The 15,709-nt window shown below is 35.8% G+C and overlaps 1 protein-coding gene across 1 annotated transcript in view; it reads left to right on the plus strand.

The window, feature by feature from the left end:
- LOC143205186 (spondin-1) overlaps positions 1-15,709 on the plus strand; it is a 41,560-nt gene that overhangs the window by 21,719 nt on the left and 4,132 nt on the right. The window contains 7 exon segments of the mRNA XM_076418308.1: positions 6,289-6,497; positions 8,834-9,025; positions 9,086-9,292; positions 10,488-10,742; positions 13,986-14,199; positions 14,257-14,448; positions 15,503-15,684. Coding sequence (XP_076274423.1) covers positions 6,289-6,497; positions 8,834-9,025; positions 9,086-9,292; positions 10,488-10,742; positions 13,986-14,199; positions 14,257-14,448; positions 15,503-15,684 — 1,451 coding nt within the window.

The raw sequence follows: 15,709 nt of genomic DNA on the forward strand, positions 1-15,709 counted from the left end.
ATTAACTTAAAAATGACATCTAAACTAAGATTATGCTACGAAATGCGTGGTAGAAAAGGACGCGAGTTGTGAAAACTGTCAGGTTAGATTAGAACAAGTGCGCATGTGCAGTCCTAGCCAATAGAAACTTGTATAGTCTTGGATGGAGAGGTTTTTTACTGTAGTCTTTAAAAAGACGGAAATATTTCTGCGTTTGCAAACTCAGTTCGGTAGTGAGTGCCTGAGTAGGACTGCCGTGTTTAAATGGGCCAAAGCATTCAGATGGCCTCGAAACCATCGGAAACACACGTGAAGCCCGCTTATCGCTCGAAACGGATGAGCATTCCAGCACGAAATGCGATTCTTCTCCAGGATAACGCGCGGTATGAAGCCGCTCGATACAATATCGGAATTAGGGTGGGAGGTACTGGAACACCCACCTACAGTCCGGATTTATCACCCTACTTACCAGATGTTTGGAACACTGAAAGAAGCCCTCGGAGGTCAAAGATTCAACACTGACGACGAGGTAGTAGGTCCAGTTGCCCAAGGAATTCTTCGATACCGGCATCAAAAAACTTCCGGAAAGATGGACAAAATACGTAACTAGTGACGGGAAATACCTAGAAAAACTCTACATTTTTGTAAATTTTTTCAATAGTAAATAAACCTGTCAGATTATTTGTCTCGATCACATTTGAACCAACCTCGTAGTATTTTTCATATTTTGGACAAATATAAATTGACGGAAACAGAAGTTCATCATTATTTCACTGCAGTATATATTTTGATTTACCTGTTAACTAATTCCATAGTTTATTAACACGGATTGTCCCCCTTCCTGCCGACGCCCGTTAATTCGAAATCAGTCGAGTTGCATTATTCAGAAAGAAGGGCAAAAATTAACGATCCAACCTGGCGCTCGTCGAATTTCGAACCGTTCTGGCTGCGATTTTCCGTGCCGAAATAAAACGGATTAAGTATTGGCCCTCTTTAGAATACAACGCGAGGTGTTTTATTACAGTTCGCGCCATTGGGTACGAACTGTGACGGCGACAGAGATGGGGGAAGGGGGGATGATAAAAGAGGTCGTGATTTTTCAAGTTAGGGGAACCGTATTGTTGTTGTCGGCTTGGAGACTGATGGTTGCTTGATGAACACGGTTTATTAATTTGCCATGATGTTGCTACATAAGAGATAAATACTATTCCAGACCATCAATTTGGCTTCCGTAATAAACACAAAAGTCTCCGGCCTGACACATAGATAGCGCTACTAGAATTAAATCCGTATATTTCTTAGTTAGCCCTAACCCTCAAAAGATGCGTGTATAAATTTGACAGCTGTCATTAGTTTGTGAATTATAGCATTTTGAGTGAAGCAACTTTTGTTATTGTGAAAAAACTGGATAAACAGTAATATCACGTGTTGATAAAATTTTGTTTTTTGAAGGGAAAAAATACAGTTGAAGTAAAAATTTGACTTAATGCTGAGTTTACGGATACTGCCCCAGAAGAATCAACCGTCAAGGATTGGTATGCTATATTTAGACGTGGTGAAATGAGCATCGAAGACGGTGAACCTAGAGGACGCTCAAAAGAGGTTGTTACCGACGAAAACATTAAAAACATTCTCAAAATGAGATGTTTGAATAACCGTAAAATGAAATTGAATGAAATAGCAGAATTATACTCTAAAGATATTAACTGAACGTGTACATCATAACACTTACGAATATTTGGGTATGAGAAAGCTCTGCTCAAAGTGGGGGTGCCGCGCGAGCTCAGTTTTGACCAAAAACAACGACGAGTTGATGATTCGGAGCAGTGTTTGAAGATCAAGCGTAAAAAACTCGAGTTTTTGCGTCGATATGTGACAATGGATGAAACATGGCTCCATCATTTCACTCCGAAGTCCAATCGACAGTCATCTGCTTTAAAGCGTGAGAAAACGCAACAGTTGGCTGGCAAGGCCATGACGTATGTATTTTGGGATGCGCATGGAATAATTTTCATTGACTACCCTGAAAGGGAAGGACCATCAACAGCGACTATTGCATAGAAAAAAAAGTGGTGCTTCACCAAGGCAATGAACCGTGTCACAAGTAGGTGAAAACAATGGCATGAATCCATGAAGTAGGCTTAGAATTGTTTTGTCATCCACCGTATTCTCCTGATCCGGCCCCCAGCGGCTATTTCCTGTTCTCAGATCTCAAAATAATGTTCGCTGGGAAGAAATTTTCGTCGAATGAAGAGGTGATCGCCGAAACTGAGGCCTATTTTGAAGCAAAGGTCAAATCGTGCTACAAAACTGGTATCGAATAGTTGGACGGTCGGTATAATCAGTGTATCACATTTGGATGGAATTATGTTGAATAAAAAAACTAATTTGGCCAAAAAAATGTGTTTTATTATGGCAGGCCGGGTACTTTTCAATTGACCTGTTATTGGCTGATAGGGTGTAAATATAAATTATTATCCAGTCAATACTTAGGCCCAGTTGGACCTATGGCATTGAACTGAATTATGTCTCCAATAAACTAATTCAGCGCGACATCCCTTTAGAACCCATAACGGATTGTGATTCAAAGTGTTACTGCAAAGTACTCTGCGGGACTGTTAGTGCATCCCAATGCATTCGCCAAACAGTTAAATGTGCGCGATGACAGTAAAGTGCGTAAGCTACCTATGCCTGAAAATATATATAGACTGAAAGCTAAACTTCTTTTTGGAAAAAACTCATATCAATGCTCATATAAAGATTACTTTTTCCATTTTTAAACTCAAATAGCATTCCTATAGGCCGCCACACAAATTTGCATGCTTATAGAACATGGGTCAAAAGTCCCGCTACCATTTTGATTGCTTATAACTTTGATCAAAAAAAAGATAGGTAAATTTGGTTTTCAGAAAACAATTCGCTATGCAACTTTCGACTCTTTTTAAGACATTTTTCATGGTATCCCTGCAACATCTGAGGCCGAATTTCTTCAATTTCGTGACGATTATTGTCTTTAAGATGTTGAATAGTTTGGGGCTTATAACATAAACTACTGATTTAAAAAAAACTCATAAGAAAATGTCTGGTACTGTTAAATCCGGAGATCTGACAGGAAATTAGTCTTCGTAGAAAAGCGTCATTCTATAATAGAATTGTTGAACAAGCTGTGTATGCTGTGGAGCCACCTTGCTGAGACCACATGTCCTCTAATCCTTGTCCTTCCATTTTAGGCACAATATTTTAGCACAAGACTAATGTTGTTTCCAACATAAATACAACACCATACAGTTGCTTATAAATTAATTGAGGATTCTGTGTTCCCTCAAAACTGACTGTTCTGTTTATTGACGTGGCCATTGAGAAGAAAATGAGGTTCATCAATCATCATCAATTTAAACGAAAAATCTTCAATTTCACCAGAGAGCTTTAGGATGGTAATACTGTACTCAACTCGTTGATCAGGATCTCTCGGTAGAAATTTTTCGACTAATTGAATTTTGTACGGGAACATTTTCAAATCAGTTTTTAAAATTCGCCCTAAAATCCGTGCAGAAATGTGTAACTGGGAACCACGTCTCCGAATTGGCGAATTGGTGTTTCTGGAGACTCTGCAACACTATCGCACACGAGAGCGACATTTTCAGCGCTACAAGACGTCCATTGCCTTCCAGAACGAGACCTGTCTGCTGTCGTACCGTACTGTCGAAAATTCGGATGTAAACGATAAATTCTAGTTTTGTGAGGCACTGGACGATTAGTATATTTTTGACGCTGTTCTGATCTGATGATCTGTTCGTTCTAGTAGTGTATATTTATATAATAAGATTTGGGCGTCTACGCAACACAATGGTTAAAGCGAAGCTGAGCTAAAGGTCACATAACCAAGATGGCGCGCAATCAAAACGGTATCGGGACTTTACCGCCCCACCTGTTACATTGAAGACAACGCTCGATATATTCTATTAACGAGCATATCGTGAGTTATTTTCAGTAGGCGCCATCTATAGGAAAAACACCACGATATGTTCCCCAGGCTCCATAAAAAGGACAGGAAGTCGCGATTAACAGAAAACAATTGGCTTCTTGGCTAATGAAATGTACATTCCTAGGCAAAACATGGCAAAAATATTATTATACGGAGCATTAACTTACCTTTTGATTGTTTTAGACACAAAAGTCGGTTAAAATATTGAAATTATAATATGTAGACAATACAACAACAATATTGCAAAACGCGCCTTTTAATTGAAGAATGAGAATGAGAAGAAACGTCACACAATTGACAATTAACCCGCGTATATTGTGTTGCCAAAAAACAATAATAATGATACCAGTACCTATTTAAGATAAAATAGTCCTTAAAAATAACATCATTTATTCAAACAAATATAATAAACTATAAATTACACAAATGCAAGTACTGTCTATCTAATAATTTAGACACCTATTTCATATACCTAGTTTTTAAATTGTAGGTTAGTCAGTAGCGACTAGTAACAATGTATTAACTTTAAATAAAAAGTGCAACTGACGCCATCTATTGAAAAAAAAACACACCAAAGTTTTTCCCCATGCCGGACATAAAAGGCCAGAAGAAGTTACGAGGAACAGAAAAGAGTTGGAGGAGTTGGCTTTAAAGGAGATGAACCATTTCCCCGGGAGAATAATGGTTTTTCATTTAAGGGCTATTTTTTATCCTGAAGTCCCCTTTATCTTGTACATATTGGCGTAGATTCGGACGGGGACAAGGAAGATTTAGCCGTAACGCCTATGAAAGGGCCAATAATTAACAACACGGCTCCTTCTTTTCGGAACTCGAGACGCTTTGGCTGGAATTTTCCTTCGGCAATAAAGCAGATTAAAAGCCCCCTTTAGACCTCGGCAGCGGGACATTTTTATTAGTTGACGTGAAGAGACGACGGCGGCGGCAACGGGGAAAATAAAGAACGTCGAGATTTTCAGCCGTCCGAAAGTTGCCTTCCTTTCTATAAGTTTGCACAGCCAGTAAATTTTACTAGTTCGTAAGTTCACGCGGAAGCGGCAAAGAGAAACTACCGCCGACATAAAACGCACCAGACCGAATAAAACGTCTCTAAAGTTTTTACGTTTCAGGATCTTTTATCAATTATAACTCTTTGACGCCCTAACTTCTACATGCTTCTTCATCTTTTTATAGACTATTTTACGTCACGTTCATACATATTCTTGCTAATTCTATCATGTTTTATCTGTCAATTTACGGAAAAGTTTATTGACATTCAACTTTCGTTTGTTTACATATTATATTCTAGATACCGGAAATATACAAGGTAATATGATTAGCATGCAAGATAGTACATCTTGACATATGTTTAAGTATTAAATTTCACTCTAGGTGTCTATTAGCCATACAAACAATGGTAGTTTGCGTTTGAGCGTACGCACTTCACTGTTATCGCGCACATTTAACTGTTTGGCGAGTGCATTGGGATGCACGAATAGTGTTTCAGAGTACTTCGCACTAACACTTCGAATCACACTCGTTATGGCTTCTATGTGGATATCGCGTAGAATCAGTTTGTAGGACACGTAATATGGGGCATCGACGATAACTTGAAGCACTTTATTCTGGAACCTCTGCAGGATATCTATATTAGATTTGCTAGTAGTACCCCACAGTTCAAAGCCATAGGTCCAAATGGGCCTAAGTATCTCCTTATACAGCAAAACCTTGTTATCTAATGATAATTTAGATTTACGCCCTATCAGCCAATACATTTGGATTTGTTTAAGCCCAAACTGTTTGGGTTTTGTCACTAAATGTTTTTTCCAAGTCAGACGTCGAGCAAAATGCATTCCCAAATATTTAACGGTGTCTGCTTGCGGAGGATTATAATAATATCTGATTCTAAATTGCGACAGGCAATATATTAAACATCTTGATGATGTATGTACAAAAAACCTTTAATAGACTATATTAGATATTTTGTTAATAGTTCCTCTCTTGTTAGATTATATAATACAATATTTTCGGTCACTTAAACGCAAACATTTTGCTAATTAACTATATATGTGTATATAAATAATTTGCTGATTCTTTTTCCATTGTCAACAAACGCAAAAGCCACCCTCAAAGAAAAATATATTTCCGTACGTTCTGTACATTTCTCCATCAACATTCTTTACTTCATTAAACACGCCTCTTTGATCCTATCTATTTTTGTTGTATAAAGAGGCAGTATTTAGCGACAACGGTAGGAGAAAAACAAATTATTAAAATGTCCCTTTGTTCTCTTCTAACCTTTGATGATATTTATTTTATTTTAACAGTATTTCTTCGAGTGACAAATCCAACTGAAACGACGAACAGATTCACTCACTTCATCCTCTCGGTCACCAACGAGAATCCGGAGAAAAACATAGCCGTTGATGGAGCAGTTGGAACCCTCCAGCTTTATGGGGACGTGTCCATTAAATTCAGCGAGCGATGTCAGAACGCAGTGGTGGAAACTGACGTCCAACCCAAGAGCGAAATTCAGGTATAATCCGTGGTATATTATACGAAGCCCCCTGTTCAAAATTTAATACTTGAATTATCATACAATTATAAATATTAGTCTTAATGAAAGTAGGTAATTGAAGAATCTTACATTGCCGATATAGAATTTATAGAAATGTATAGAGCCGTTTACGAAGCAAAGTCTAAAAGGAATCCCCTGAGACAAAATACATACCCTCAAAACATCAGGGACCCATTAAGTCTTAAAAAGGTAGTAATATCTACTATATATAAAAATTAATCGCCAGAATGTATATACGAACGTAAATTGAGGACCATATCATCAAATAGAATAATTATTTTTTTGTTGGATAAGGTTTGTACTAAAAATTAAGAAACCTACTACAAAGTGTTTTACATTTAAATCTTATATTATGAAGATAGTGACACCAAAGACCGTTAAGAATTAACAGATTGAGGTTTTTTAAAGAATTACTTTATATCAAAATATTGACGAACACGTGCAACTTAATTAACACATTCAGTCTAGAGCAAGAAAAGAAAAAAGGTATTTATAAGTGCATTAGGAATGGACACTTAAAACAAGCATGATCAAAGTCACAGTAGAGATGCTGTTAAGAAACCCTATAGAATCATTAAGAAATACATAAAGTTATTAACTACTTTTATGAAAAAAATTGTAAAAATAGGGTTATACAAAATATAATACATTTTTACAATATATAAAAAAAGTTATATTATCGACATGGTAATATCTCGGGACAAAATAACAAGCAACAGCGATACAGAAATATTGGAAATGTTCGTATAAAGAAATGTTAGTTATCTACAGAAATTGAAATTATCTTATTAAAAAAAAACCTTAACAAACCGTCTAAGAGGTGGACATCCCAGTGGCTTATTGTTTTGAAACAGATTGCCACAGAATCAAAACAGAGAAGAGAAAAAGTCCTACTAAGGAAGTAATATCTGCTATAAATAAAAATGAATCGCCGAAACTTATATACGTCCATAACTTTAGAACTACAGCGTCAAAATGGATAATTATGTTTTTGTTTGATAATTAGGAAACCTACGAAAAAGTTTTTTACATTTAAATCTCGTAATATGAAGATTATCACACAAAAGACCGTTACCAGTTAACAGATCGAGGTTTTTTAAAGAATTCGAGAATTTTAAAGAATAATAAAGAAAGAGAAAGAAAAATTTAAAGAATTTTTTAAAGAATTTATGTAACATTTAGTTCAGTCCCGCTTTAACCGTTGTATTGTGTAGACGTCCAAATTTTATTATGGATAAATATACGCCACAAGAACGAGCAGAAATATTGACAATTTTTATCGAAAATAATCGTTACATTATTGCAACTCAGGGAAAATTGCGTCAAAAGTTTACTAATCGTCCAGTGCCTCACAAAACCACAATTTATCGTTTACATACGAATCTTGGACAGTAAGGCATGACAGCAGACAGGCCTCCGAGAAAACGGACTTCTCGTAACGCTGAAAATGTGGCATTAATTCAGTTAGTCCAAATATTGCTACCGAGAGATCCTGATCAACGAGTTGAGTACAGTAATGCAATCCTAAGGCTGTCTGGTGAAAATGAAGATTTTTCGCCTAAATTGATAATGAGCGATGAAGCCCATTTTCTTCTCAGTGGCCAGGTCAATAAACAGAACAGTCAGTTTTGGGGAACACATAATTCTCACTTAATACATGAAACATCATTGCATCAACTAAAAACAAGTGTATGGTGTGGTATTTATGCTGGAAACATCATTGGTTCCTATTTTTTTGAAAATGACCAAGGTGTTGCAGTTACTGTTACTGCTGAACGGTACCAAGACATGATTAGAAATTTTCTTTTGCCTGAAATGGAAGAGCAAGGACTAGCGGACACGTGGTTTCAGCAAAATGGGGTCACAACACATATAGTTCGTTCATCAATTCAATCAAACCAGACTTTTCCTTATGGATATTTTAAAGCCAAAGTTTATATGATTAAGCCCCAAACGATTCACCATCTTACAAACATTATTTGTCACGAAATTAAAGAAATTCAGCCCCAAATGTTGCAGGGATGTCATGAAAAATGCCTTAAAAAGAGCCATAACGAATCGCGGTCACCATTTAACCGATATAATTTTTCAGTCACAAACAAAAAAATTTAAAGACCAAATAAACTTTACATGAAAACCAAATTTACTTATCTTTTCTTTGAGCAAAGTTATAGGCAATGGAAATGGTTGCGTGACTTTTGCCCCACGTTGTATAAATATCACTTAAAATAGGCAAAACTGTTAGAGATACTGCAAACCAAAACACTATAAATAGACCAGCAAATCTGTTTTAGTTTCTTTGGTCTGCGCCAGTAAAAGGCAGTGGCTGTATCAAGTTTAAAGCCACTGTCGTCGAGTCTGTCGACATATGGTTCAGTGAAGATGCCGATTTGACGAAGGTGTTGTGTGAGGAAGCACCGGATACCGATGATACACAACCCAATATTTTAAAACAGTGCTGTACTTGTGATGAAGCTAAATATGAGGTTTTATTTCACAATTTTTTGTAAATAAAAGGATATGTTTAACAATAATATGGTTTTCAGGTAACATTTGAGGGTTTATGGTCAAGAAATACCCACCCGAAAGATTTCCCTAGCAACGGATGACTAACGAGATTCAGTGACATCATCGGGGCTTCCCATACGGTCAATTATAGTTTCTGGTCCTACGGGGACCTGGCCAGTGAGGGTCTTCAACAGCTGGCCGAGTACGGAAACACCAGACTGTTAGAGAGCGAGCTGAAGGCCAAAGTATAACACTCTGCGCCCACCAAAATAGGATATGTTAGTCCTCAGTCATCACCGGATTTGGCGAATGCGCATTGAGCTGCATTTAATTTTAAAACAGGAAATAATCCGAGTTTGGTGCATGCGTACATACAGCTTTATTATATATATATATATATATATATATATATATATATATATATATATATATATATAATATATATATATATATATATATATATATATATATATATATATATATATATATATATATATATATATATAGTAAATAGGTTCAGAAGGTAAATAAAAATTGCAAAATTTTGGAAATGATTTTTTACAAATAAAAATAAACAAATATGATAAATAATTGATTTAATGTTGAAATTATATATAAGGAGGGAAAAAAACATTGAAATTTTTTTGAAATAACACAATTTATTTAAAAAATATTTCAATAAAATGAAATAATAATAAAAATAATTTCTATATGCCTTTCTATTTTTATAAAAACGCCATATTTAAATAAATTTACATATTTGAACAATTAACAAAATCTCCAAGAACTACGAACCAAACGAAAAAGCTATACTATATATGAAAGCAGTAAAATTTTCCTAAAAATCTCCAAATATTATCGTTACTATTCTTGATCCACAAGCTCAGTCAATACATCATTATTTTTATAAAACAATAATTTATTTACCTATACTCTCATATAATAATGCATTATATTTTCCATTCCAGTCTACTTTTGCTAGCAAATTTAATTATTTCATAGTATCACTTTGCAAAATGCTGTCTAATTTCGTCTTCTTCAGTTTTCACTCTATATTCACTCTTACAAATTCTAGCTACATCTCAACTATAAAATAAAATTTAAATCACTACTAAAATATATTAAGTTTAATATAAATGTCTAATTATTACTACTTACTAGTTTTTGCTGCTATTCTTGATGGACTAACCTCATTAATGACTTAAATACTGAACATTGTAGTACTGTACGGAACTTTATACACAACAAGAATCATTTTCTTCTCTGTTTTTGTTATCATCAAATTTTAGTCAATATGTTGATACCTATTCGATGGAAAAGAATGTACCGCGGAAGGAAGACAATATGGTTTATTCTTTTCTATGGTTTATTTTATGCCGGCGATGACTGAGTAGTAACGTATCCTCACTAAGATACGTGTTAGGTGATGTTTTGTTTTAGAGCGACCACATAAGAACTATAATTAAAGCTCGGGGTGTCAGCTACCCCAACATAACCGCCAAGACATTTGCGGTGTTTCGTGTGGATAACCGACACCATCTTATGTCCATCGTATCCATGATCGATCCTTCTCCAGACTGGATTGTGGGGGTGTCTGGATTGGAACTCTGCCTAAGAAATTGTACGTGGATTGAATCCAAAGTTCTCAACTTGTATCCTTGGGACGTTGGTACAGACGATGGTATAAGTTACATGGTATGTCTTTATTTATTTTCTCTCTTCTTCGAGTAAATTACCACCCAAAAGATGTTCTACTTAAATTGATAATAAAAAAATATATATAAATTTAAAGATATTAATTAATATGTTGTGGGAAAATGATTATTATTTAGATCGAATGTACTTACTAAGAACTAAAATCTGATGTTGGATAATATTGACGGAATTCGACGAGGTCTGATTCTTGATTAATTCTTTTGTTTTTTCAACCTTCTGCTGCTTCTGGTCTTCTGGTTCAATTCTTCATTCACTACATTTTCTTATCAATATCTTTCTTAACAATACCTTCTTCAATTCTTCTCACAATACTTTTAATAATACTAATTTCAATGCTGCTTCTCGTTGTCGATGCACCGTGCTTTATCGCTGAAGCTCCTCTCCCGGGTTCCTGATGGTGGTGGACTAGGCTGGTCCAAGGAACCCTTTTTCTGTGCCCTGATTCGTTCAGAATATCGAGGTGGAAACGATTCTTCCAGCTAGAAACTTCTCACGCTGATAGAATACGTGCGTTTCGGACTCTAAGGAATTCTCGAGAATTCTAAGTTCTCGGATCTTCTTGATATTTATGGTCATAGGGGTCATAAGGTATAACTTTTGACAGGCTTCATCTAGCAACCTCGGTTAATGAAACCCCATTATCCGAAACGCTCGATAACGAGTCGATGGGATAACCCTATCTTAGTTTGCATGTTAACACCAGACATTCTATACCATGTGATATTATATTTTGTCTCATGTCATAATTATTTTCCCATATTATAAATATTACAAAAATCAGTTAATGATCTAAGGAATTAGACCCCTATACTATACAACATAAAAAATACAAAAAACGTAAACTTAAATTTACAAGACTATCTATTAATTGTTAATAATAGAAATTGCGTCGCAGCACATAGTTTGATTTCATTAACTATTTTTATTTATAATATAAAATACAGTCAGTTAAGTAGAATATAACCAACCTAACCCATAAATTTTTAAATACCATGTAATGAAACTTGTTAGGAAATTAATAAAACTGAAATGAAATGAAATGGAAATGAAAAAAAAAATTAATAAAACCTGTTAAAGAAAAAAAATATATCTACAGCTCCTGATAAGCACAAACTTATACTGTATGAACACAGTTTTAATCTTTTTATTGTTTACGAAACTGACTAACTCTAACTCCATTTTTGATATTTGTGGGTGATCCCTGCCACTGTTCGCTATAGCAATAAAATCACTATCTTCTTTACTATATTGCTACTTCTGTTACTCCCAGGCATTATGTTATGATTTTGTAATTTGTTACTAAGAAATTTTCTTCCCAGCGAGCATTCTTTTGAGGTATGAGAAGAGGAACTAGTCGTTATGGGCAGATCTGGAGAATGCGATCGATGGGGAAGCAATTCGAAGCCCTATTCATGGATTTTTGTCTTGGTCATGGCATTGTCTTGGTGAAGTAGCACTTTCTTTTTCTTCAAATGCGGCCGTTTTTCGGCGATTTTGTCCTTCAAACGATCCAATAACGCTATGTAATAGTCGCTGTTGATGGTCCTTCCTTTTTCAAGGTAGTCAATGAAAATTATTCCATACGCATCCCAAAATACAGACGCCATAATCTTGCCAGCCGACTGTTGCGTTTTCCCATGCTTTGGAGCGGGTTCATCGTGTACAGTCTACTCGGACGACTGTCGATTGGGCTTCAAAGTGAAATAATGTAGCCATGTTTCATCCATTGTCACATATCGACGCAAAAATTCGGGTTTATTACGCTTGATCATCATCAAACACTGCTCTGAGTCATCAACTCGTCGTTGTTTTTGGTCAAAAGTGAACTCACGTGGCAACCACATTGCATAGAGCTTTCTCATACCCAAATATTCGGGAATGATATAATGTACACATTCAGTTGATATGTTTAGGGTGTCTACTATTTCATTAAATTTCAATTTACGGTCATTCAAAATCATTTTGTGGATTTTTTTAATGTTTTCGTCGGTAACAAACCCTTTTGGGCGTCCACTGCGTTCACCGTTTTCGGTGCTAATTTCACCACATCTAAACTTAGCATACCAATCCTTGATAGTTGATTTTCCTGAGGCGGAGTCTGGAAACCTGGCATCAAGCCAAGTTGACCTGTTATAGTCCTTATTTTAGTAATTTTAATATTACTAAAGTCATGTTATCCTTTGCTGCAATGAGAGCTTCTCTGTGCCGGGGCATCATCTCAATACATGCTTTCGCCTGTGATAGCCTGTGTTGCCGATCTTCCTGGAGTTTGGAATTGTGATACCATTATGGGCTTCATGTCTAGTGAATTCCCTAGCCAAAGCAAAAGAGTCATTTTTTCGCTAAATATGCAATTATACTTCTGGTTTTGTGACACGGTACCGAATTATGCATAAAAACGTAGTGGTCATCCTCAAGGAACCATTCATTGATCTGCTATAGTAACCGTATTGGTAATTTGTATTCTTTTTGTATTGTTCTTTCCTTGTTCCTTCTACAATGTTCAGGCGTCCAATATCTTTGGCTGACATAGCAGACCACACTATGATACTAACTGTGTGTTTAACCCTGTCTCCCAGGCAATCAGCGTGGAACTCTTCATCAGGCATCGTTTTACAAAAGAACTTTTGTGAATCAAAATTTAAAAGGTTGTTTCGTGGGAAAAGCACAGATGTAAATTAACAGAATTAATACCAGAAAATCGTCATTAGCCAATTATATTATTCAAAAAGTTACATTTATTCAACTCTAGTCACCAATAGTCATATTTCGATTTTGTCTAGCCTATTGCAGTCGTTTCTTTTTCATTCTATCGGTTAGGCATGGTTTTTTTGGAAGGCCGCCGTCCGATTAGATTCTCTTACACCAACAGCCTTCACATTGCCCTCTCCAAAATCTTTATACCCTCGTCGTTTATTATCATAGTAAAATACATAACGCTCTTTACAATTTTCGAAGTGATTCTGATTTTTCCATCGACACGAAGTGTGGTGATTCTTTTTCTACCACATCTGCTAATATTCAAAAGTTGCTTCAAAACTGCAAAACGGCTCAGCGTCAGCCAATTTTAAACAACAGTTTTAAGAACTGATTGAATTACAAATACCAGATATGTATTTGTATTTCTATTACGTCTTTTATTCATAAGCATTTCAAATACTACCTAACTCTGATTTCAGTGTTGAACTGGAGATGTGTTTATATACTGGATATATGTTTTAGTCGGTCAATCAACCAGCATCGGTCAGACAACCCATAAGAAGATTAAAGTATGATTATCCTGATGACCCCAGATCGCCATTTTACGATTCCTCCGGCATACCCATGAAACCCTTCGCCAAACTGACGCTATCTCGTCAAAGGTTGTACGAAAAGAGTTGCGACTCGTCATCAAACGATGACAATGATGACTCTAACCTCAATTGCGAAACTACTGGTACAGATTCAATAACTGGCACCACTCGGAATTTTAACTATCGAGATGTTTTTCCAGAGTGGTCTAATTGGTCTCCTTGTTCGGCAACTTGTGGTAGAGGTGTGAAATACAAACAGCGTAGATACAAAAGCGACGACAGCAAATATGTGTGCCACAAGAAGCTGACCGAGAGAGCCAGCTGCGAGGCGGTACCCAAATATTGTCCCCTGGTACGTCAAAAGGAGAGGGAAGATCCGCTTTGCGAGCTTGGTGAGTTATAATAAACCACACAAAAGTAACTTTATTGATCTCTACGATTTTTTTACATATTGACATATTTCCAACGTTCAAATCTTTAAAAATATGCCATTAAAAGAACTTCCAATTATTTGCAATATAGCTATTTTAATTAGGCGACATCTAAACCGATCTGGACCTGAGGCTTTAAATTTATTACACAGAAACTATCATATTTCAAAGTAGAACTATTATATAATATTTTATTCTTCTTTTTTCAAAAGAGTGACGATGTTCTCCAAGGAAATTTCGCCTCTCCACTGCCATTCAACATACTAGTGATTGTCATTATGCTAAAACTGTTTAAAAAGAGGCATGGTATTCAGTAAGATGCTACAAATTTCTTGGTTCATCTGATCTTGATGCTTTTGGCGTTCTTCATCAAAAGATCCAAGTACTGACAACTACTATTGAAAACCTCAATTGTAAACAGAACCAGCAAGTGCAGGATTTCTAGTACTATGGGAGAAGAAAGTGACATCTATCTATGAACTAATAAACAGAATCGGCCAACTTACAGGAGCACTTTAAACTTTTATCCTACCTATTCATCTGTATGACTTCAAAACTTCAACACTGTAACAGTCTGATATTTGTAACATACTTTCAGTGGCGAAATCGACCTTTTGTATGAAAGACAAGATAGACTAGTAAGATATATGAAACTGTAGCTGCTTGCTAGGTCTAGAGATAAATTAAGTTAAAAGTTTAAGAATAAAATTATTAAGAAAAGTAAAGATGCATTTTTTACAGAGCTGTGATAGCTCTGAATAAAAATACTCGACATATAGTCTAGTCAAATTTTTTTTGTACATGTCATGTATGAAATACCTATCTAATCGTATATTGTATTGTATATAAATATCAATTTTAAATTATTCTCTTTATTCTATCATAAAAGAAACTGGAATTAATTATTCAATATATTATCGTCGAATTTCGGCCACTGGACCATCACTAGTTTAAATAAAGTTATTACTTTTAGTCACTATCGTTTGTCTTTGTAATAAAAAATCTCTTGGTTTAGGTCCATGGTCGTCGTGGTCCAGTTGTAGCGTCACCTGCGGCCGAGGCACCCAAACCAGAGACAGGAAATTTAAGAACAGATACGCAGCGAAACGCTGTCTGATATCTTTGGAACGTCCGCCAATCCTGCAACAAAATTTAGAGTGTTGGGGTGAAGGAAAATGTCAAGATTACGAAGACGAGGTAATACCAGAACCCGTAACAGTGC

Source organism: Rhynchophorus ferrugineus, unplaced genomic scaffold (genome assembly GCF_030347505.1).
Source record: "Rhynchophorus ferrugineus isolate W39M unplaced genomic scaffold, kcgeb_rfMv2 rfM11, whole genome shotgun sequence".
Classification (NCBI taxonomy): Eukaryota; Metazoa; Arthropoda; class Insecta; order Coleoptera; family Curculionidae; genus Rhynchophorus; species Rhynchophorus ferrugineus.